Source organism: Trachemys scripta, chromosome 5 (assembly GCF_013100865.1).
Source record: "Trachemys scripta elegans isolate TJP31775 chromosome 5, CAS_Tse_1.0, whole genome shotgun sequence".
In the NCBI taxonomy this organism is placed as follows: Eukaryota; Metazoa; Chordata; order Testudines; family Emydidae; genus Trachemys; species Trachemys scripta.
The window spans coordinates 87,306,882-87,331,859 of NC_048302.1; the positions used below are offsets into that span (position 1 = coordinate 87,306,882).

The window sequence follows — 24,978 nt, forward strand, 5'->3', positions numbered from 1 at the left end:
ACCAGCATTTATATGCACCAGGCTTAATAACTCTGGCCTTTTTTTTTTATTTTAGATCCCTATTTAAGATCTCACCACATGATATGCTGTTCATGGCCTCACCTCTGACATTTGATCCATCTGTAGTTGAGTTGTTCGTTGCTCTGACAAGTGGAGCCTCTCTGCTTATAGTACCAAACCCCATAAAAATGATGCCTCTTAAGTTGTCTGCTGCTCTTTTTCACCGTCACAGGGTGACAGTATTGCAGGTAAGCCATTCGCAATGGGGTCCTCTTGAGATACAAGGGATGTATTTTGTGTCTTATTCTTTCTGTTTGCCTGTGTGTGCAGATTTTGCAAGATACCAGACAGTAATGATAAAGAAGTTTTTACTGCGGCATCAGTTCCCTTTAGTTTTTATGCATCTGTTATCCTCTTTGCTACAGAGCACTAGAGCTTCATAAAGTTAAGAAATTACCATTTGAAAGGATTGTTCTCAGTGATGTATGACAGATGAGATTTGACTGAAGACAGGGCTGACATTCAGCTGAAGGCTCCTGCTAATTATGTAGCTTTTTAATTTCCGCTGACATTCACTCTGGCACCAAATAATGGGCTTGATCTTGCAGCCCTAAGTAATTCTTAATCCTGGAAATAGTCCCATTGCCAGAAACACGATAAACTAAAGTATGCATCAATAGTGCCATTTATAACATGATAAAGTGCTAGTAATAAGAATCAGAATGATTATTTCCCCAGTAAATTTGGCTGTTTATAAGCTGTTAGCTCACCCAAGATTGCACTGGCTTCATTTCCTGTGGTAGAGAGAGATCTCCTCCGGTGTGAACTGAATTTTAACAGACTAAAATCTAATTTGCCTGTAGAGTATACTAGAAATAATAGTCCTTTGTAATCCTTATTAACTGAATAAGCCCAACTGCATATTCTGGGGTATGATATGGTACTATGCAACAGCTAATACTTGAGTAAAAAAATTAAAAATCTCTGCTCTTGGCGGAGAGGTGGATCTATGTAAGTTGTTTCTCATAAATCTAAAACTTTAAGCAGGATATCTGTTTTATGTATAGGCAGTAATATGTTAATAGTCTGGTTAGTGAGGCATATCTAATATTGAAACCACACAACCTCTTAAAGTGACAGAGTTTTAATTAACATTGTGACTGCAATACTTTTACCAGGAAGACACCCAGCCAGCATAGGAAAGGGTATTTTCTTCAGTTCTGCCTCCAGCCCTCTATATCTTCTCTCCAACTCCCAAGTCATTTGTATAGCCTTCCATCCTGCATGCACACACTCTTTTTAAAGATTTCCTTCTCTCTTGGAGAAAAGGAGGAAGTAGGTGATTGAGGGTGTAAATTCAGGTTTACCTAACAATTAAGTGAAGATACCACAGCAAAAATAATCCAGCTGTTAAAAAATATTAATTGTCAGGTCCTCTTACTTCTTCTCGGTTTACAATGGAGGGAGTAAGTAAAATCCTGGTACTACAGGGTACTTCTACACAGACTTTTTCCTGGCACACTAAAACATCTTGACCACTGTGTTGCCTGATGTTTTTAGAGGTTTTTTTTCCCTGGCCTATTTCTCTTAAGTTGTAGCCATAATTAGCAAGTCAGATGTTTCTTAAGCAGCTGAACTGTTTTTAGGGTTGATGGTGGTTGGGAAATTTTGGTAACGTTTTTAATTTGCATTTCCTTGAGTTTGATCACTATCTTGATCAGTAAAGGGAAGGGCCCTTAGTGAAATAAATGATACAAGTTCTCTTTAGGGTTTAGTTGACGAATAATTTCTGTGATAGTGTTTCTCAAACTTCAAGGCTGACGTTCCTGTGAGGATTCTGATGTTTCTGAACAGACTTGAGCAAAGCCATGAAAAAACTTGTGGAAAAATTAATGCTTGTCCTTTTCTTAATCATGTCCATTTAGGAGCCATCAAAGTTTTTAATGGACTGTTGAGTGCTACCTATTAAATAGAAGGCTGTGATTTTCGTAGACCCATTGGGTTAAATGGGACTTGCAAGGCTCATCTAGTCTAACCCCCTTCCAAGATGCAGGATTTGTCCCCCCCGCCCCCAGTCCCCCAATCTCCTCTTTTCCAAACTAAACATATCCAGTTCCTTCAGCCTTGGTTCATATGGCTTGCATCCCATCCATTTGATCATCTTTGTCACTACACCCTTTCTATACAATAGCGACAAGAATTGGACACAATACTGCAGCTGAGGCCTAACCAGCTCTGAGTAGAGTGGTACCATCACCTCCAGTGACTTGCATGCTATGCCTCTTTTAATGCAACCCAGAATTGCATTTGCTTTTTTCAACTGCATCGCATTGTTGATTCTTGTTGAGGTTGTGATCCACCACAACTCCCAGATCCTTCTCAGCAGTGCTGCTGCCAAGCCAGTTATCCCCCATTCTGTATTTGTACATGTTTGTTTTATCCCCCTAAGTGTAGCTCTTATGTTTGTCTTTATTGAATTTCATTTTGTTGTCTATTGCCCAGTTCTCCAACTTATCCAGATCCCTTTGAATTTGAGTTCTGTCCTCCAAAGTGTTTGCAACCTCTCTTGTGTCATCTCCAAATTTGATCAGTTTGCTCTCTAGTCCTACATCCAGGTCATTAATAAAGATGTTAAATAACACCAGACCCAAAATAGATCCCTGTGGAACCCCACTTGAGACCTCCTTCCAGTCTGACATCATTCCATTAATAGTTACTCTGTTTGCAGTTGTTTAACCAATTATGTATCCACTTAACAGTAGAACTACCAAATCCACATTTCTCCAGCTTACTTATGAGACTGTCATGTGGGACTATGTCAAAAGCCTTACTAAATTCCAGGTATATTATGTCCAATGCATTTCCCCTATCCACCAAACCAGTTACCTTGTCAAAGAAGGAAATCAAGCTGGTTTGGCATGATTTGTTCTTGGTAAATCTATGCTGGCTGCTAGCGATCACCTCTTCATCCTCCAGGTATTTGCAAAAGGAATATTTTATACATTGCTCTAGTAGCATTCCATGTATCAAGCCAGGCTGACTGGTCTATAGTTCCCCGGCTCCTCCTTTTCCCCCTTTTTAAAGATGGGCACTATGCTAGCCCTTCTCCAGTCTTCTGGGACCTCTCCTGTCATTCATGAGCTTGCAAATATCGTCGGTGGCACCGAGCTTTCTTGAGCTAATTCCTTGAGCACTTTCGGGTGAATAGCATCAGGCCCCGTTGACTTAAATTCATTCAAATTAGTCAGAAGACCTCTGACGTGTTCTTTACTTATCCCGATCCGCATCTCTTCCCCTTTTTGTCTGTCACTTCGCTAATAGGTTGGTCACGTTATTTTTTGTAAGAAGACTGCAGCAAAGTAGACATTGAGCAACTCCACTTTCTTATCCTTTCCTGTTAACCAACTCACCTTCTCCATTGAGCAGCGGGCCCACGCCATCCCTGATTTTCTTTTTTGTCTGACATATTTGCAGAACCTCTTCTCGTCTTTAACATTTCTTGCCAGTTATAACTCATTCCTTGCCTTGGCTGGGCTGCTGATCAGAGAATTTAATAGCATTGTCCGTTCAGTCCGCGCATGCACCTCCCCCCCCCCCCATGCTCTGCCACCTTCTATAGAATTGCTAATTCGTTCTCTACTTTAGCTACCTTTTTAGAGCTCCCTTTTTCGCTCATTTATCTTTTATTTAATAATAATAAAAAAAACCCTTTGTTTTTCATCAACCCCACCCTCACCCCATCTAGGGACCTCCCCGGACACAGGGTATGCCCAGTTCACTGGGCTTCAAGAAGTGTCTCAGTTGCAAAGAATCTATCCCAGTGAGTGATGGTCATTCTCAGTGTGTCAACTGCTTGGGAGAGAACCACATCCCCAAGAAGTATGTTTTATGCCAACAATTGAAACCCAGATCCAGGAAGGATAGAGAATAGAATGGAAGTGGCCCTCCAATCACCATCCTTGCTGCGCTAAGACGCCGGCCAGCCGGAATCCTCACTGCAACCCTCTGAGGTGAGCCTAAGAATACAACCATGAGCCACTCAGACAAGGCTTCTAATGAAAGAGCCGTAAGTCCCCACAGTGAGCCCTGACTGAGACGAAAATGATCTCTGGCTCATTCAGTACCATCAGTACCGACGGCATTGAAGCTGTCTAAATCCGGTACCCAGAGCTCGCTCAACACAACCCCACCAGAACGTGTTGGGTTGCCTAAGGACCTGATGGGCACAGGCCAGGAATCATTGGTACCAACGGGGCGTGAGAAAACTAGATAACTTCCCTGAGGAAGGCTCCTTCAGTGCGGACATATACATCGGTATGTCTTCCGCATGCTAGACACCAGCAGACTGCTCACTCATGACTGAATCGCCAACTTCCTCGGTGCAGACGTCTTGGCACCTCTAATCACTACCGGTACCAATGCCTATGACACTGCTGGACTTCTGGTACACGACAAACCTTTCAGTGTCTGATGTACTGGACTCACCTATGCTTGCTACAGGGGTCACAGTACTGAATCCACCCAGAGCTCCAGGCTCGCCAGAGATGACATGCCATGCACCCCCATTTTCAAGTGCTGAGTAAGACCGTGACCAAGAAGACAGAGTCTCCTGTTGCTTCTCTCATCCACCCTACAGTACCCCTTTCCAGTATGGACCTCAACCAGACCGCTCGTCAGGCCCCTGGGTATGGGCAGCCATGGTACCCACCTTCAGGACCCTTCCCACCCTCTGTGGCCTTACTTGGACCCTTGGCAAGCACATAGACACCATGCCTCCCGTGGCTCTAGCTTGGGCCTATCAGGAGACAATGAGAGAGCCTCCTCCTCGACTTCAGCCTCTTGTTTCTTTCTTAACAGTTATGGGGACTCTGATGCCCTCGATTCAGCAGCTGAAGGAGTAGCTATGTCCCAGACTAACTTCTCCTAGTCATCACCAGATGAGATAGTTATGCCCCCATTGGCAGATGACTTCAAGCTTTTCCAGGAGCCAGCTCAGAGCATGACAGATGGATTAAAACTACCATTACAAAAGATGACCGAGTCACACCATAAAATATTAGACATTTTACACTCCTCTGCTTCATCCGGTGTAGCCCTCCCTATTAACGAGGCTCTCTTGGACTCCGCCAAACTCATATGGCAGATCCCTGGATCGGTCCCGCCAATGTGCAAGTGGCCTGATTTTAAAAAATTACATGCCAGCAAAAGACACAGGATTTTTCTTCTTCCACCCGCCTCCTAGTTTGATCATTGTGGACGTGGTGAACTCAAGGGGCCATCAACATCACCTGAAATCCACCCTCTATGACCGGGACTGGAAGTGCCTGTAGTGGGGCGGCATCCTTGTAGATCAGGGTTGGTACGAAGATCTCACTTCTGGTATAATAAAGCCGCCTCTCTCAAGCGCCTCCCTCTCTGGCAGATATGTCCCTACAATCACTCAGTTTTGAATGAGGCAGTACCCACCTCTCATGGGTGCCCCTTTTCTGGGTCTGAGTCTGCTTTTCTTTCAGTTCTTGCAAGGTGGTGGCACCAACCTCTCGCAAGCGCGCCCCCTCCCATTTCCTTCACACCCACACCACCCCCCTAATCCCCTGGCCAGTGGTTCTTTCGGCGAGTCTTCAGTGACTCAGCCCTCTGGTTGAGTCACACACTCTGTGCCCCCTTCAGGGGTATACAGTGTCTAGTTCTTTCTCATGGCCCTGATATGGCATAGCACCAAGGCTTCCTCCCCAGAGACACTGCATTACCTAACACTCTAACGGGCCTATCGCGGTACCCTTAGTTGGTGTGTCCTCCTTGGCAGCCCTCCCAGGGCTCAGTTGTCAGCCAAACCAGGTAGAAGGGTTGTCTAGTGGTTAAGGCAGAGGCCTGGGGCTCAGGTGTTCTGGGTTTGATTCTCTGCTCTGCCACAGACTCCCTGCTTAGCCTTGGGAAAGTGACTTCATCTCTATGTGCCCTAGATCCCACCTGCCAAATGGGGCTAATGCTGACCCTGCCTCCTAGGCTAAATCCATTCATGGCTGTGTGATGATGTGGGAAATGGAGATACCAAGGTGGGTAGATTTGGACTGAATTTCTCCACAGTCTGAGAGTAAGAGCCAACTCTGAGTGCGGGGATGGGAGAGAGAGGGGTTCAAGCCAGCTCTGCACAGAGGGGGGTCGGTGTTTCAGCCCTGCAGCTTCTGCCATTAGGGTGGCTGGGGTTCCTGAGCTGGGGGCTTCAGGCCTGCGTCTTCTCCTCCCTGCGTAGTGCAGTTCCTGCTGGGGTCCAGCACTTCTACTCCTCTTCCCCTCTCCCTCCCCCACCCAACATCGCTCCTGCCTGGGTCCGGGGCTTCTCCTCCTCCACCTCTCCTCCCCTCCCCAGCGCAGCTTCTGCCAGGATCCGGGGCTTCGCCTCCCCCTAATCTGACACTGTACCTACCCCCAGCCCTAGCCTAGCTGGGCTCCCTTGGGTCACCTGATGCCTCCTGTGGCCGGAGTCGAGCCTGGCTGGCAGGGAGCTGCCATACAGGTGAACGCCATGACCACCAGCCCAAGAGGTGTGGGGCGGCACCAGGTGAGCAGGAGCTGTTTGCACTGCTGCTGATAGCCCAGCACTCCCGCCCACCTCTAACCCTAAGGCTTTTTTTGTGTGTGCATGTAACTCACTCAGCCCCTGCTGGAGCAGGGAGGCACAAAACAGTTGAACCTGCCTGACAAAGAAACAGCTCATCTGCCAAGGCACCCACGAAACAGCTGATCCCTGGCTGCCAACAGCTGGTCATCCCGGTGGGTGCTGAGCACCCCCTATTTTTTTCCAGGGGTGTTCCATTCCCGGAGCACCCACGGAGTCGGCGCCTATGCTTTCTTCCACTGATCAGAGGTACACGCACAAATGTCATGACAGACAATATAGCATGCATGTATTACATAAACCATCAAGGAGGTGCCAGATCGCCTTACCTTTGTAGGGAAGCACTAAAGCTATGGAACTGGTACACTTCCCACAATGTTACAATATCAGTGGCCTACCTACTGGGAATGCACAACACGACAGTGGACCGTCTCAGCCACAAATTCCCACACAGCCACAAATGGGAGATAGACTCAGTAGTACTCTGAGACATATTCCGATGATGGGGGATGCCGATAATAGACTTGTTCGCTACTTACCAGAGCAAGAAATGTCCATGGTACTGCTCCAGAGCGGGCATTGGCCAGGACTCCATAGAGGACGCTCTCCTCCTCCCATGGGACAAGGGCCTTCTTTATGTCTTCCCCATTCCCTCTATTGCTAAAAGTCCCGTTTGAAAATAAAATGAGAGAAAGCAAACATCATACTGATTGCTCCCACGTGGCCTGGACAGATGACCCGCCCACCTCCCCTCTACTTTGGAGTTCTCATCATAAACTCTGTGGTAGAGAAGTAACTGAGGAGGGTTTGCCTGCATAGCACTCGTTAGCCTTGTGGCAGAGCATGATGGGGGAGGCAGTGCATGTATGTGCAAAACGGACACTGCTACCAAAATTCTCAGATCAGCAGTGGAGGGACACGGACACACATACAGTGGAGCACCCATAAGGACATACATCTCAAAGAACCACCGTTACTGCACAAAGTGAGTAATTTCTTCTTTTAGATGTAAGTTGCACTATATGGCCATGATCCTACATTAGAATAAATTAGTGTGACCCTTGCTCCTACACAGAATTCCATGTTAATGCAGTGGACTCCACATGGATGAAGTGGTTTGTATTAATGGATCCCAAAGCAGAATCAGGGCCTGTATCACATGGATCAACAGTCAGCTGCTGTTTGACCTGCAGATAAAACAGTTCGAAGAACTCCTTTGAATGGATAACAATCTACACCTGTAAAATTCCATCCAAGATAATCTTCCTTTTCTTACAAACATCCTTTCTCACCACTCAGATCGTTAGCAGTTCTGTTCAGCACTTTGATGATGGATATTATTGTATCATGAATCTGTTTGGCTTTTTGCTGTATTTGAGAATTGCCTGAGATATTACAGCTTACTGTGTGTTTGTAGGCCTGCAGTTTTCCATAACCTGTAAGAGCATAAATATCTTTTTGTGTGTGACACATGCTTTTTTTTTTTTTAACATTGCTCAGGCAACACCAACATTTCTCAGACGATTTGGAGCTCAACTTATTAAGTCAACTGTGTTGTCTGCCAGTACTTCACTCCGTGTCTTAGCCCTCGGTGGAGAAGCATTTCCTGCACTGAATATCTTGAGAAGCTGGAAGGGCAGGGAAAACAAAACACATGTTTTTAATCTCTATGGCATTACAGAAGTATCAAGCTGGGCCACATGCTACAGGATTCCTGAAGAAGTTCTTAGCTCTGATATTCGGTGAGAAATTTCACTGTTTTGCTAGCTGCTTTGGCACACACAAAGTTTGCAGTTGTTAGTGATCAAGTATTAAGGGCCCAACATTGCAAGCCCTTTGCAGGCAGAATCCCTATTCACTTGGCTGGAAGTTGCATATGTGGAAGGATAACTGCTGATGAACATAGGTTTAGAAATAGTAGTGGTGCTTGGCTTTATCCATTTCAAAATGTTATGTTTTCACAGTGGTTTCTTGCAAAATTATTGTAAAAAGTTGACCTGAAAATCCAATAATAGATGTAGTAACGATACTTAGCACACATATGCTTTTTCATTCACTTCAAAGTGCCCTGCTAAGCAGAGAAGCATTATCTCCATTTTATAGATGGGGAAACTGAGGCGCATAGGAGTTAAGGGTTCTATTATTTCACCCATCCTCACATTATGGCATACCTTACTGTTCAGCAGATAGTTCCTTTGAAATTATTCTATGAGTAAGGGCAGCAGAAATTGATCCTAAGTGATTTTCTGAAGTAACTCAGGGTATGTCTACACTGCAGTTAAAAACCTGCAGCAGGCCTGTGCCAGCTCACTGAAGAAGAGCTGAGAATAGAACCTGGTCGCCTGTTTCACATGCTAGTGCACTATACACTGAGTCACATGGTTTCCTCAGTAATGAGAAGGCTGTTTATGCTGGAAGAAATTTAACAGAGGTTATGTTAACTTCATATATATAGGAACAGGTGAGTCTAGTTGATATTGTTACAGTACAGAACCTAGCAGTAAAATTAAGTAAATACTATAATTAGCTTCCATCCTCTCTCAGCACATGACATATGATGCATTGCTAATGGCTTTCTTGGTCTCTTTGGCATGATACTTTAACCATTCTGTCAATGCTTTCTACTAATTTCATATAATTCCTGGTGTTTGTGGTCAGGGAACTTATTAATTATAGAGGGTTTAGAAATTCTCATAGGAGCTGTGGAAATGTGTAGGCACTGCATGATGCTCCTGACCCTCAGAAGTTTTCATTTTGCTTTCTGAAATATGTAGCCATGGTCACACTTTCAAATTAACTACCCTGTATTTCCCCTCCGTGGTCCCTTGAGGTTTCCAGCTCTCAGCTATTACCTGTTTTGGATGCAGCCCTGAGTCTTTCCTTTGTGATTGGGATTTTAAGTCTGCACAGATCCATGCCTTACACTATATCTCCAGCAAGCCAGTCTGCCTAAAGACAAGTGCCTGTGCATTCCTCTCTTTCTGAGGGCTCTGAACAGTGTGCTGCCAGCAGTTACAAATTACCACACAGCTTTGTCTTAATAAGCACATTAAGGTAAAAGTATTACAGAGAAAACATAATAAAAACAATCAACAGATTTAAACACACACTAAACATATCAGAAAACATGTCAGTCTCATGGGGCCTTAGTCGGCGCAAGTCTTTCTATGCTTTCTGCAAGGTCCTGTCTATTTGTTGGATCAGAAAGAAGGCCCTGTGTCAGTTCAAGCTCATCCATTTATACCAAAAGCCCTTTCTTTGTCTTCTAGTGCCTGGAAAACCCATCTTAAACCAGTATAAGCAAACCCACTGCAAGGGTTGGTAACTAGCTTTTGGTGTTTAATCTTAAGTGGCACACCTTAATTACCCCCCACTGTTTTTAATTCCTATAGGAGTGGTGGTAATCCTCCTCCCTGGAATAGAACACAATCAGACATATTAAATTCATAAATTTAATATAATGGCCCCCCAAAATGGGGTAGCACACCCATTGCCTGGCATCCTTAGTTACATGTGTAACCTGTGCTAGATGTATTTTATGAAGTTTGCTGAATACAAACGAGCATCTTCTTTTGCACAAATGATATCTCTTGTTAATCTGATATTGATGTAAGTGGATCCCCAATAACACATGATGATTGGTCATAAAGTGCCAGTACTCCCAGTGAAATCAGTAAAGAGCTGTCTTCAAAATCTGCTGTTGCAATATGGCTTTTTATTAGGCAGTTATTTATATAAAAATAAATTGTCTCATTTGTGAAAAGGAAATCAGAACTTCTGTAAACAAATTTGCTGATATTTCTGTTGCCTACTTGGGGTTCTAGTCTGAAGAAATTTACAACTGGCAGCAGCAATCATCTGGTGGTTTCTCTTGGAAGTCCAGCTGCCAACATTTCCCCAATGGCTGAACTTCCAAGTGAAATGCTGTTTTTTCTTTCAGCTTGGCTGCTGCGCTCCAGAGGTAGCTGTGCTGCTTTTAATTTCTACTTACAAAGGTGCCAGTAATCTGGTAATATTTATAACTTCTTCGGGTTCTTGGGCCTCACTATGCTCACTATGTGCCACTGGTGGTGCAAAAGGAATGAAAAATCTATCTCCTTTGCTGGTGATTCCCCTGGCATGGAGAATTCTAAGCTGCAACAGAGCTGGTATAGACTTCTCCTGCACCATCCCCAGCAGCCCCCATTGTTGGGGGCATGGTTGGAGCACACTGTGCTCTGAGTGATGAATGGCTCCTTGGGCAGATAGTCAACCAATGTAAATTAATGCTAGGTACCAGCAGAATACCTGCCCTAAGATCAGAGAGCTGCAGCTGACTCCCTAGGCTTCCTCCTTTCTATTTGGAGTCCTTATGGCACCTTAGAGACTAACAAATTATTTGGGCATAAACTTTCGTGGGCTAAAACCCACTTCATCAGATGCATGGAGTGGAAAATACAGTAAGGTATAAATACATAGCATATGAAAGATGGGAGTTGCCTTACCAAGTGGGGGATCAATGTTAACGAGCCAATTCAATTAAGGTGGAAGTGCGCTTCTCAACAGTTGATAAGAAGGGAAGAAAAATCACTTTTGTAGTGCTAATGAGTTCAATGTAATCAAGGTGGCCCATTACAAACAGGTGAGAGTATTAGCATGGGAAAATTAGTTGTTGTTTTTTTAGTGACCCATCCACTCGCAGTCTGTATTCAGGCCTAATTTGATGGTGTCCAGTTTGCAAATTAATTCCAGTTCTGCAGTTTCTCATTGGAGTCTGTTTCTGAACTTTTTTGTTGTTGAAGAATTTCCACTTTTAAGTCTGTTATTGAGTGTCCAGGGATATTCAAGTATTTGTTCTCCTACTGGTTTTTGAATGTTATAATTCTTGATGTCAGAGTTGTGTCCATTTATTCTTTTGCTTAGAGACTGTCCAGTTTAGCCAGTGTACATGGCAGAGGGGCAGTGCTGGCACATGATGGCATATATCACATTGCAGGTGAACGAACCCCTGATGGTGTGGCTGATGTGGTTAGGTCCTATGATGGTGTCCCTTGAATAGATATGCGGACAGAGTTGGCACCAGGGTTTGGTTCCTGGGTTAGTGTTTTTGTTGTGTGGTGTGTAGTTGTTGGTGAGTATTTGCTTCAGGTTGGGGGGGCTGGCCATAAGCAAAGACTGGCCTGTCTCCCAAGGTCTCTGAGAGTGAGGGATCGTCCTTCAGGATAGGTTGTAGATCCTTGATGATGCGCTGAAGAGGTTTTAGTTGGGGGCTGCAGGTGACGGCTAGTGGCGTTCTGTTACTTTGTTCTTTGTTGCTCCTGGCCTGTAGTAGGTGACTTCTGGGTACCCTTCTAGCTCTGTCAATCTGTTTCTTCACTTTAGCAGGTGGGTATTTAAGAATGCTTGATAGAGATCCTGTAGGTGTTTGTCTCTGTCTGAGGGATTGGAGCAAATGCAGTTGTATCTTAGACCTTGGCTGTTGACAATGGATCGTGTGATGTGGTCTGGATGAAAGCTGGAGGCATGTAGGTAAGTGTAGCGGTCAGTAGGTTTCCGGTATAGGGTGCCAGTCCTCGCTTACAGACAGCACCCCCCAACCTGAAGCAAATACTATGGGTGTGGGGGAAGTGTCCTTTGTTGTTGGTTTGTAGTGTATATAGAAGACTTGGATTTTTTTTAATAAGATTATTTTTCTTGTTTTTACTTTAGGACTATAAAGTCTTGTCATCTTTGTTTTTGCTGGTGGTCTTTCAGTTCCAAGCGTGGGAGAGTTGGCTCTTTGTTAAAGAGGTCTTTTTCCCATCTGCTTGTAACACATGTCAACTTTGAACCCACCCAGCGATTTGCAAATTGCTGCAATAGAGTGGAATAGGAAAGAAGGGGGAGGTTATTATTGGGGGCAAAGGTGCACTTCAGAGTGTTTCTTTTCCAGTTAATCAGCAAGAGGTAGGGAATTCATTGGTGGACCAGACTTGCAGATCGGAAATTGTAATGAGTTGCCACAGCCCAAATAGTGGGAGTTGATGGAGGAACTGCTATCTGAAGGAAAAGATTTTTACTTTTAATTATTTTTAAATGTTTAGATTTGATTCCCCTGTACCACTGGGATCACCACTGCTTGGAACAACAGTTGAAGTCAGAGATGCCACTGGTTCTGCAGTTCTAGACGGAGAGGGACAAGTTTTCATAGGTTATCTTATATTTATTTCTCTTAATTGATTAGTTTCAAAAAAATCTTCATGTTTTAATCTCTGTGCATTTTGTTTTCTAAAGTGCCATTGCCTGTATAACAAAACACTCTGAAATACAGAAGTGAATTCTGGTGTTTTCTCTAGCAATGTACTTTTTAAATTGTATACAGTATTTAAACAGTTTACTGGGCTGGATACTGATTTTTGTGATAAAACCCTGTCAAAGTTCTTTAAGGGCTGTAAGAATTATTGTTTCATACATTTAGATATTAAAATCTAAAAGCCACTGCTTGTATCTTTTCAATTTAAAACTACCTTCAGTAGTGTCATATGCTCTTCAGTGGCGAAAGAATCAATCTATTCTCCATAGGCCATCTGTGCCAGCACAGTTGGTGGATGTAAACCCTCCGAGCAAGACATGGGTGGCTGATCCTTCTCAATTAGAAACTGCCCAGGGAATAAAAATTCCATAAACCCTAAGAAGACTGCATCACAACATTCAGAGAAATGGTTCAGGCTCTACAAAAACAACAAGGAGTCTGGTGGCACCTTAAAGAATAACAGATTTATTTGGGCATAAGCTTTCGTGAGTAAAAACCTCACTTCTTCGGATGCATCGGTTCAGGCTCTGTCATTACAACCTGAAACAGGATGGGACATGTAGATTAGCCGATACCACCTTGATGGGGGCCACATATCTAGCAATATAGGCTGACTTTGAGAAATCAGCTTAACAGGCAAGAAATTATCATTATTTTATACACAAAACCAGTTTATTTTAATGACTTGTTTTCTGCTTCCATTTGGCTCAGTATAAATAGAAGTTATTTAACTGCATCAGTTAAATTAATTGTAGGATACAGTCCCACTGATACTTCTGCTTTCAGAAGTTTAGTTCCAAACATTAGTGTCTTATATATGCCAAATGTTAACAGCTCTTTGCCAAGTTATTTTAATACTTGTAACATTCTGAATTATGAGGTAGGCCCTTCATAATTTTGTAATTCTAAGCTATAATATTACATCCTTTTGCACAGGTGGTAAAGAACGAATCTGCTTCCTTGATGATGAAGTAACTGTCCCTTTGAACACAATGAGAGAAACAGGGGACTTTGTAAGAGTGAAGGATGCAGAGATGTTTTTCTTAGGACGGAAGGACAATCAGATTAAACGTCATGGCAAACGTCTTAATATTGAATATGTACAGCAGGTAATATGATGTGTAATGCTCGGAGCTTATGCAATGTGGAACATTATGGACAGATAGCTACAGTGACTTGTTCATCAGCAAAAAAGTGCAAGAGTTAATGTAATTGAATCAAACTTTGGGTGTAGATTTTTCAAAGTGCTCAGCATCCTAACAGCTCCGATTGTTCTTAAGCATGCTGCCAGATGCTGAGCTCTTTTGAAAATCTGGCCTAAATTGTTTATAGTTTATTTTATGCAAACTAAATCTCAAAACTGTGTAGAGAATTTGACAACTGAAGAATACTAACGTGTGTCATTGAAAAGTGTAGTGTAGTAGTTTAGAGCACAAGGGTGGCATCAAGACTCTTAGATTCTGTTCCTAGTTTAAGTGGCTTGCAAAAGTCATGTAACCCTTCTTTATCTCAGTTTGCCCATTTGTAAATGGGTACAATAAATCCCTACCTCAGGCAAGTGCTCTGAGGATTGATTAATATTTCTAAAGCACTGAGACCCTTGGGCAAAAAAGACTATATGAGTACCAAATGTTGATTACAATTAGATCTGTAATGAGTCAAATATCAGCAGAGAGAGATTAACAGATGTTGACAAAGGAGAAGAAGGGATATGAGGTATGGAAAAAGGAGGAGGATCAAATCCAAGCTGTCTTGTTAGCAGGCACAACTCAGTTGCAATCAGTGTTATTGCATCAGGGCTGTGTTTGGCTAGGAAAGTCAATGAGGCAGAGAGATGTACAGTATTATTAATTAATGCTAATGCTTGATAGCAATGATCCAGGTTCTTCTCCCTACTGTGACCAGTGGAAATGACTCTGGAAACATCCTTCTGTAGAACTAGGATTGTAACTGCACTGAATGCACAAATAGCTCCTTACTGTCCCATAGGGCATTGTATTTCTGTCAAAATTAATGTTGTATCTCTGGGGACAAGAGGATGTTTGTGGTTGAATGAAGGTATGCTTTAGTTACTCTTGTTTTTCATAAGGTGATCAGAGGTATGTGTCTACAGAAAATGTTTTAAAATTTGTTTAGACTTGGTCTAATAAGGTAAAGCGTAGAAAAATGAAATGATTGGACCAAAGTCTTCCCTTAGTTACCACTGGTGCAATTTCATTGCATTCAGTTGGATGATACAAATGTAAGTGAAGGCAAAATTTGGCCCACTGAGTCCATTTCTTAATCTTTTCAGTAGGAGCCATTTCTGTCTAACCCAGAATGCTCATCCTCAAGGATGTTCCAAACTGTGCCCAGTTCACATCATCACATCAGTGCATCTGATGTTAGGTATCTGACTTGAACACATACAATGACATTCATATTCAAGGATGACATTTTATCTTTAGTCTAATCCAGGGATAGTCAATAGACGGACCATAGTCCAAATCTGGACCACAAGACACTTTTCAGTGGACTGTGGGGACAGAGGCGATGCGTGGGTGGGGCATGTGGGGTCACATGCCCCCCCCATTTCTCCTGATGCCTCTGATGGGTACAGTGCTCCCCCTGGCAGTGGTGCTCTCCGTGTGTCTGTATTTCGCATGGAGGGAGCAAAGCAGCTGGCTGAGCTCCTCCCACCCCCAATGGGGCTGCTTCACCTTCCTTGCTGCTGGAGTCCCAGCGTTGCTGCCTGCTTTGCAGACTATCCACTGAGGTGAGTCAGGGGTAGAAAGTAGAGGCAACGCGTGGGACTCCAACAGCAGGGAAGGTGAAACAGTCCCATGTTTGGGGGAGAGGAGGAGCTCAGCCAGCCACCCTGCTTCCTCCGTGTGGCGCATGGACACACGGAGAGTGATGCTGGTAGGGGAAGTGCTACCTCCTCGCTTCTGGGCGTCCCAATAAATGGGGCGGGGGGTGTAACCCCCAGAATCTTCATATGTCTCTCCTCCCTCCCGCCCCCCGCCATAGCTATATGTCGCCTCTGCGTGCAGGCTGAAGCTGAGCTGGGGTTGGAGCCATGCGGAGCTTGTGCTCCAAACGGTCCCTGGAGCCCACTGCTCCACCCCCATGTTCCCCGCCCCCAGAGCTGACCTTATGCCCCCAGCTTCGTGCCTCCATCCCGGAGCCTGCCCACCCACTCCCACCTCATATCCCCAGAGCCCACCCCCCCCGGTCTCGTGCCCCCTGCCCCAGAGCATTTCTCAGAGCCCCCCACCCTGGCTTAAGGTCCTTTCCAGGCCCAGTTCTTTGGGGCCAGTCCCTGGAGCCCTCTCCAGCCCTTCCCTCCTACCCGCTGTCCCAATCGTCCTCTCCCTCCCCAGTCCACCTCCAGTCACCCACCTCTGCCACATCCCAGGCTCCCCCCACGTTCCCAGGGCTACTATTTGGAGTCTCCTTGGTCCTTCCCACTATCTGGAGCCTCCTTCCTGCCCCTCTGCTATCCCAGCCCCCAAAGGCACATCACACCGCTAACTGGATCATAGTTCAGCAACTTCACCTGCTGGGTCTAAGCTCAAAAGTACTCTCACACATTCACACCCTGCTTTGCTGCCTAAATCCTAGCCCATACCTATTCCTCTCCCCTGCCACTTGGCTCGATTGAGGGCATGAAGGGATGTTGGGGGGGGGGGGAGGGTGCAAGGAGCAATGCCAGGTGCCTCAGTCTAGCTCCATGTGTCCCATTTTCAATTAAGGGAAATAAGGTCACCTAACTCTCTGGGCACGGAGCTGGCAGGCAATCAGGCAGCTTGGGGGGCAAAGAGGGGGCAATTGGGAATTAGGGGAGGGAAGCTGGGTTGGGGTCTGGACCTTGACTATATGTTGACCAAGAAATTTGGACCTTGACAAAAAATAGACTACCCTGGTCTAAACCTTTGGGTCTAGCTAAAGCAATATATACTGAATAGTTTATGTAAGGTCACTTACTGTTAAATGGGCTAAGCTTTAACTTTGAAATTCTTAAGGGGATTTGGATGACTCAAGTGATGGATAAAATCCAAACCAGGTAGGGTAACAAAAGTTGTTCAGATTTGATTGGTGTACAGTGATGAATTGGTGGTGTCAGCCCTGTTCCTAGAGGGGAGGTGTTCCCATGATAAAACTGGGATTACATTTGGCCCCTTTGTCAGCAGTCTCAGCAGAAATGCCAACCATAGAATGAATATGGAGAGTGAATTTTGTTCCCACTCCTGTATGTGCCTCTTCCAGGTCGTTCCTCAAGTTCAGTGGTATGGGTCACTGAGAAGTTTGTACTGCTGCTGCCTATGCTGTGGTTGCACTGTGGGATTAGATACATTCATTCTTCAGTGCTGTCATTCTGACACTTTTCATGAGAGCTAAATCCTTATTTAAATTAAACAAAAATAAAAACAAGGGGACGGGCAAGGGGGATTTCATGATATTTGTGAAGCAACAAATTCAGTAGCTGCCAGTGTCAAAAAATAATCTTCACAATAATTCCTAATTTATTGGTTGTGTTTTTTTTACCCTGCACGTCAGCACAAATAAGGCTAATGTTCTTGTATTGCAGGCTGCTGAAGGTCTTTGTCATGTGGAAGCCTGTGCAGTGACATGGTATCGACAGGAAAAGTTAATCTTGTTTGTTGTACCTAAAGACAACTTAGCAAGAGACACTCTTAAGGAACTCCAGAAACATCTCCCAACCTACGCAATCCCTGATGAACTTGTGCTGATAGAAACTTTGCCTTTCACATTGCATGGTAAATGAAGTAATGTTTGACAAGTGCTCTTCAGTGCAGATGCTGCTGTGTGCCTTTTCTGTTTTGTTTAGAAGCTAAATTTGTTGTCTCTTCTTCTTCGCTGAAACTAGACCCCAAAACAGTAGTAGCTGGTTCATGCACTATTACTTATTTTATTGCATTGTGCTCTGATGTGACCCATGGTATTAAGCCAGCACCATAAGCTAGAGCTATGTTCTGCAGCAAATCTGTCTGGCTCTCATTTGTTTTCCATTGCATTCCTCTGTAGTGTTTATTTGACATCCTTAGACTCTCTGGAATTGAATAATAGTAGTCAAAAGCATTTTAAGTTTGAAAATACACACACATGTATTTGTTTGACCTGCTTTTGCTTCCATTGAAGTCAGTGGCAACTGCTTTCAGTTGGGACAGGATGAGGCACTATATGTGGGTGGGTGTCGTATGATACATTTTCAAAGTCCTGCTCCCTTTTATGTGGGTGCAGTTGATTGCTGGTGTAAAAAAAATGAGTGCAATTTTGCCCACAAAGAAATCTAGACTGAGACCTAGATGAACATGTAGCCTATAACAAGAATTTGAAAATACAAAGTCTAAAATGCAGTGAAAAAAAGCTTGTGCTTTTTATTTTGTTTGAAGGCAAAATTGATGTTTCTGAGCTGCGCAAGATTTACAGTAACCATCTAAATTCCAGAAGGCATGACAGTAAGCTGAGCGGAGCAGAGGAATTGTGGGAAAGATTGCAGTATTTATGGAAGGTAGTATTTTAAGCTGCCTTTTTATCATTGTCAGTGGATCATTATACATGTGTCAGGAATTAAACGGTTTTAATAAGTGTGACTAATGCAACCAGAATATTTTTGCTGCATGTACATTATGTTCATTTAGTACTTAAATTTTGCTGCATGTCCAGCCGTTCATTTAGTACTTAAATACAGTTTCTCTGTAACAGCCAGGAGGGAGCCTTTTCCCCCCCACCCCCCATAAACTGAAGTTGCAAACTGTAATGGGCTAAGCTGTTAGTGTATGTAGGGTGAATTACAGCCACATAATCTGTCATCAGTTTCAGAATACTTCTTCCCATGCCAAGCAAGAAAGCCATAAGGGAGGCCAGTAACTGCAGAATCAGAATCAAGCATAAAATTAGCACTGCTGAAATTGACACTTTCCCCCACGACTTGATCAGCCAGCATTTCTCAAAGAGCACCAAAAAGAGCAAATACAATCCTGCAAGGTGCTGAATTCTTTCAGTCCCTGTTGATTTCAGTGGGGGTCTGAGGCACTGACAGGCTCAGACCCTACTTCCCTGTGGCACTGGGACATTGTTCACCTCACAAACTCTGTTCTTCGCTTCTTCTCTAGTCTCTCCTGAGTCTTCCAGATGATTCACCAAGCATTTCCAAAGATTCACTGTTTCTGTACAGTGGTGGAGATTCCCTGAAGTCACTACGGTTTCATGATGAGATTGAGAATTTGGCAGGCAAGGCCATTCCTGGACTCCTGGAAGTTATTCTCAGCAGCTCCATTGCTGAGGTTTACCGACATGTTCTTAAAGCTGTATTCCCAAGTGAGGACCAAATAATGAATCATAACACTGTGAAAAGAAAACTGAATGAAAGCAGTGGAGGGGAATTCCATGGAGAACACACACAACCAAAATCTAGAAGGTACTTTAATGCTGCTGCAGGATTGATTGCATTTATTGCACTAAACCGAGGAAATCGGATGTCGTCGATGACTTCCCCTGAGTCTCTTATGAGACCATATAATGCAGGACAGGCAGGAACAGAGTTAAGACAACAAGCATCTTGTTCATCTGGTGTAACTTCTAATTCAATGAAATATGAAGTGACAGAGAATAAATCTGAAAAGAGCAGAAGCCGTCCAAAAATTGCAAGCAAGACAAATGAAACAGGTACTCATTCTGTAGAACAAGCTCCTTCAGAAATGCCTGAGAAGCTGATATTACATGTAAGATGGAAGTCAAATATGGGCAAATGTGTAGATGCCTCCCCATTAGTTATAATACCAGCCACGGATGATTTATCAGCAACTGTATACGTTGGGTCTCATTCTCACACAATGCAGGCAATTGATTTACACTCAGGAAAAATCAAGTGGGAGAGAATCCTTGGAGATCGTATTGAGTCCTCTGCATGTGCGTCTAAGTGTGGAAACTTCATTATTGTTGGTATGTATTTTAAATGGTTTTCCTTTTTCTTAAATTGTAACCAGATTACACAGCAGCTTATTCAATGTCAAGCAATATGTAGCTGGCATCTCTACTTCCACTAACCCGTGTTCTGTGTCTGTCTAAAATTAAACTGCAGTAAATGGGAACAAAAGAGAAAAGCAGTCTCAATGCCACTATTGAGGGTGGCTGGGCCCTTTAAAGCGAAGTGGATTCCAATTCACTTGTGACAAGTGTAGCTCATCTCCTCAGGGGAGGAGGATGAGTAATAATGAGTGAAGTCATGTAACAGATGGGTCAGGTGGCTGAATCAGGCCTAAGGTAGATAAAGCAAGAGACCTAGAGAGAGAAAGTGGGTGTTTGCAGATTCCTCAGGCAGAAAGAAGGCTCCTGTAGGGCCCTGAGTCAGCAGAGGGGGAGGAGGTCTGTCTGTTGGTCTCTTCCAATCTAGAAAGGAATAATATTGAGAAAAGGAGCAACCATTTGAGGGGAGCTGATCCAAGGTCACAGCTGATAGGAATAAGCACAGCTCCAAGGAGGGGAACTGTGAGGCCCCTCTGTTAGGAGAGGAAAACTTTGGAAACCTAGAGAGACAGATCCGCAGGTGGGAGGAACTGGGCTCAGCTGGGAACTGGGTAGAGGAGCCTGTTTTGTGTTTGAACTCTGAAAGGAATTTTAAAGAGAGGACAGACACTCAGGGAGGAGGGGCTGGTCCCATCTTGAAACTGGGGTGAAGATTCTGTAAGTTTGAGTTCTATTTTGAATGACTCTGTGCAGGACTTAATACACTGGACCATGGGAAGGGAATATCTAAACAGTATGGACTTTTTAAGGGCCCCTCAGCAGCCATGCCAGATCCTGAGCAGGTGTTCAGGAGGCAGTAACCCTATCACAACCATAAAAAATATTAGAAGGGCAACTTATTTAAAGTATTGCAATCAAGTAGGAGTATTATGTATTAATGGATTTATTCTTCTTTTCTTAACTGTACTGTACTAGTACATTGATAATCAATAGGTAAATGTTCCTTTGAAGAATTTAGTTAGAACATAATAATTGAACTGCTTAGAAAAGCATGGGATGATAATTTTTAAAGCTTACCTTAAAGACATTTTAAAAAAATAAGAGGTAGTGCAACCCACCCACCCCCTGGGTGTGATGTTCTGGCACTAAGACCACTTAAAGAGAGATTAATGAGTCTGCTCTATAGCCTTAGTTAAGAGCCATCTGTAAGCTCCAGAGGTCCCAGGTTCAATCCTGCCTGCCGACGACTGTGGTCTGTCGGTGTTACCGTAGAACTTAGTGTATGATACTTCAGAAAGTTAAATCTAGTGCAAAATAATCTTCCTTTTTTTTTTTTTTTTAATTTTAAAAAGCTTTTTTGGGTACTCTGAGCAAAGGTCACTTATACAAGATATTGGCAAATGCACTTTCCACTGCATTGGTGTATGCTGTCTGAATTTTAAAGCAGTTTGTTGTTGGCATGTCAAAATGGCCATAATTGCCTCATAAAGGATTAATGTGTCACCTGTAACTGACCTCCCCATGAAAAATCAGGAGGGTTTTTGTCATCTGCTCAGATGAAAAGAGAGTAATTAAATACTCACTAATGTTATCTATGTGGTGCATGCACACCTGATATGTCTAACGTGTTAAATAGTACAAAGCTTGGATCCTTTGCCTTTTGACTTGACATAAGACGGTGGTGACCAAAGTTTTGGCTGATATTTTGATTGCTGTTGAGCCTGCAGGTAACAAAATTGGGCTGATGTTTTATTATGCCCGAACGTCTCTTGAACTAGAGTTTGGATTTTATTAAACAAAATGGAGGCTCTTTATTATACCCCTCAGTCTCTTTATTGCCAGATGCACTGTTGTTGTTGCCATGTTGGTCCCAGGATATTAGAGAGACAAGGTGGGTGAGGTAATATCTTTTATTGGACCAACTTCTGTTGGTGAGAGAGGCAAGCTTTATGTTTATTGCCAGAAACATAAATGAGAATAAAAGTAATTTCATTAATATGCACAAACTTTTCACTTCCCTTGTCCATATTCAGTAGCTCACCCGTCCTCCAACAAACTTCACAGTAATAGCACAGTAAAAATAGGCATAGCTTTAAAATGACTCAGAAGAAGAGCATTGAGTGCTTAATGTCAAATGCACTTGTGAGGTTTTATTTTCAGCAAGAAGCTTGAATGCAGAAAGTGCTGGGAAATATGTTCGCTCGTGAGTCAATCTATCACCTCCAATCTTTTGATCAGCAATGACGCAGTTAAAACGCTAATCCAAATATCATTACCTGTTTGTTTGTTTTTTCTATTGCACTTTATTTTATCCAGGCTGCTATAATGGTTTTGTGTATGTACTCAGAAGCGATAATGGGGAAATACACTGTATCTTTACCGCAGAAGATGCTGTGAAAAGCTCTGCAGTTGTGCATCCTTCCACTGGACTAGTCTACGTTGGATCGCATGACCAGCATATATATGCTTTGGATATTTATGTAAGAAGTCACCCTGACTAACTTTATGTACATCAAAAGTAAAACATCTGACCCTCTTGAACCATATCTATGGTAACACCAGCTTAAGCTCCATCAGTGTTGGCAATTTTGGGAGCCCTAATGTAAACAGACTGCCAACTGCTTTCATTTAAGCCTTGAGTTAATTAGGCCTGCTTGGAGTAGGGTTAAATGACCGTGATTAAAAGTACTGTTGGCAGTCTGTGGTCTCCCTACATTACACTCCCAGCACTGTCAATGCCAATTCCGAACTATATGGCAAATTACCCTCTATCACTAGTACAGAACTGTGTGGTTAGGGCAAATCTAAAACCTGTACTCCCAGTGAAGGCAACTTGTAATAAACCCACAATGGGTTGAGAGAAGGAAAGTGATGTGGGTGTGTATTACGTATTTCTTAGCTGAGTTTCCAATATTTAGCCCTGTGAAAGAAGAAACTGCCCTGAGCAATATGGGTTTCTTTGATTGCTGGCAAATTATAATCTTCACTTAAGTAGTATTTTCCAAGTAAACTTGCTGTTGATAAAACTTTGACGTCCGAGTCCTTGCAAATAACATAATGAACTTTAACTCTCAGTTATCAGATTGTATAGCTTTTTATATACTTTTTCTTGGATTGACAGAAAGAGGAACGTGTCTGGAAGCTGCACTGTGAAGGTGGAGCTGTGTTTTCATCTCCATATCTAAGTATCTTGCCAGATCACCTGTATATTGCTACTCTAGGAGGACTTTTATTGGCTGTAAATCCAGTATGTACCTTCCTTGCTATCTCTGGGCCAGATCTTGAATCCTTATTCAGCCAAAACATGCTCTGAAGTCAGTAGAAGTTTTGCTTCAGTAAGCACTGCAAGGTCATACTTTCTAATAACAATCTTTTTCATCCAGGGATCTCACTGCATTTCAAAAGAGAGCAGTATTATCTTGATTTTACAGATGGGGAATCTGAGGTGCAGAGAGACGAAGACTTAAATTCACACAAGGACTCTGTGAACCTCCTAACTTGGAGGTGCTCTACCTCCCAGTGGGATTCTCAGTCCCAAGTTAGTTGCCCAGGTTCCCTACACAATGTGTGGGGAGAGTCAGGTGCCTAAGAAAGAGATTCATGGAAGCTAGCGGGGGCTGCTTAACTTAACCAGTAGGAGATGCTGAGGAGAGGCATGTGGCCTGAGCACTGCCTTTCAAAGGTATTTCTGTGTCTAAGGCTTTGTCTACATTGGCAAAACTTTTGTCGTTCACAGGTGTTTTAAAAAAACAACAACCACACACCCTCACACACACCCCAAAAGACAAATGTTTTGTCTACGACAAGCACTGATGTGAATAGCACTTTGTTGGCGGGAGTGCTCTCCTGTTGACAACACTAATGCTGCTCATTATGGGTGGGAGTTTTTTGTCGGCAGGAAAGCTCTCTCATGCTGACAAACAGCGGCTACACTGCGCAGTTTTTAGCAGCATGGCTGTAGCTGCACAGCCGTGTTGCTAAAAGCTGTTCTAGGTATTAAGTTGGAGTAATCTCTGCAGAGTAGGTCTGCTATTGCTCTGCCGCTTGGGGAACTGAATTCTCTTTTCTTGTGGCTATTCCCAGGGCCCAGCCCAGTTACTAGGAAGAAGATTTGCCCAGTAGTTTTGTGCAGCTTTCTACAATCACATTAAATGCCATGTCTTGTGCTTTATCATTCACAGGATACGGGTAATAAGATCTGGAAAAGTTCCTGTGGAAAACCCCTCTTCTCCTCTCCTCACTGCAATGAGCAGTATGTGTGCATTGGATGTGTGGATGGGAATGTGTACTGTTTTAGCCACTCAGGAGAAAAGGTGAAAAACTATCACTATTAGATTATTCGACTTTCTTACATCACAAACTCTTGCTTTGATTTATCTTTTAGTAATAAATCGCAGTTTTATAAAATTGTTCTGAGGATTTCAGTGGTTAACATATATTAACACTTACACCAGCCAGGTAAAATACGTATCAGTAGGTACCCATTTTACAGAAAGGTAAATTCTAACAGAGAGAGGTAAAGCAGTTTGCCAAAGGCTATCCAGCAAATCAGTGGCAGGGTTGGAAATAAAACCCAAAATACCAATCTCTCCCCAGCCATCCCTCCATTCCTAATGCAGAGGTAAAAATCCTGAGCATCTCAGTTGAATTCTAACCATTTAATTTGGGAGGGGAGGATGAGAGGGATGTCAGGTGGTGACATTTTTGGTTTGACACTTTTGTTAGCAGATGCCAGGGATACACACAGCAGAGTTGAAAGCAAGAGTTGCTTTCAAGTCCCATCCCTATCTTTCAGATTTGTTTTATAAAGGTACTGACTGGAATTAAGGTTTCACTGACATGCTTATCAAGGTGTCAAACAAAATGCTGGTGTCATGGCAGAGGTACCTGTGTAAGTGTGTGTGTGTGTGTGTGTGTGTGTGTGTGTGTCTTGGTCTCATTCTTAGAATCTTGGATGTGATGGTAAGGTTTATTTTCTCAGAGATGTGCAAGATTTTGCATCTCTGGTTTTAAGTTTTGTTGTTGAAACTGTCGTTTGTTTGCCTGGGCACAGTCATAGGGTACTTAATTCACAAGTGTTGTCCATAGTAAAAATTGTCACTGATAAAATCATAGA

At 43.4% G+C, this 24,978-nt stretch overlaps 1 protein-coding gene across 16 annotated transcripts in view; it reads left to right on the forward strand.

Annotated features, from left to right (window-relative positions):
* Positions 1-24,978, forward strand: part of AASDH (aminoadipate-semialdehyde dehydrogenase) — a 58,116-nt gene that overhangs the window by 10,147 nt on the left and 22,991 nt on the right. For 8 of the 16 annotated variants that reach the window (XR_004645923.1, XR_004645922.1, XM_034772268.1 and 5 more), the window contains exons 6-15: positions 56-248; positions 8,120-8,361; positions 12,682-12,788; positions 13,827-13,999; positions 17,461-17,650; positions 18,287-18,405; positions 19,010-19,838; positions 22,179-22,342; positions 22,984-23,109; positions 24,044-24,175. Coding sequence is in view for 11 of the 16 variants with exons in the window: in XM_034772268.1 (XP_034628159.1) it covers positions 56-248; positions 8,120-8,361; positions 12,682-12,788; positions 13,827-13,999; positions 17,461-17,650; positions 18,287-18,405; positions 19,010-19,838; positions 22,179-22,342; positions 22,984-23,109; positions 24,044-24,175 (2,275 nt within the window). In the remaining 5 variants the exon portion in view is untranslated. Of the gene's footprint in view, positions 1-55; positions 249-8,119; positions 8,362-12,681; positions 12,789-13,826; positions 14,000-17,460; positions 17,651-18,286; positions 18,406-19,009; positions 19,839-22,178; positions 22,343-22,983; positions 23,198-24,043; positions 24,176-24,978 lie in introns of those variants that run through there. The other 8 variants (XR_004645926.1, XR_004645924.1, XR_004645925.1 and 5 more) reach the window with 5 other exon arrangements.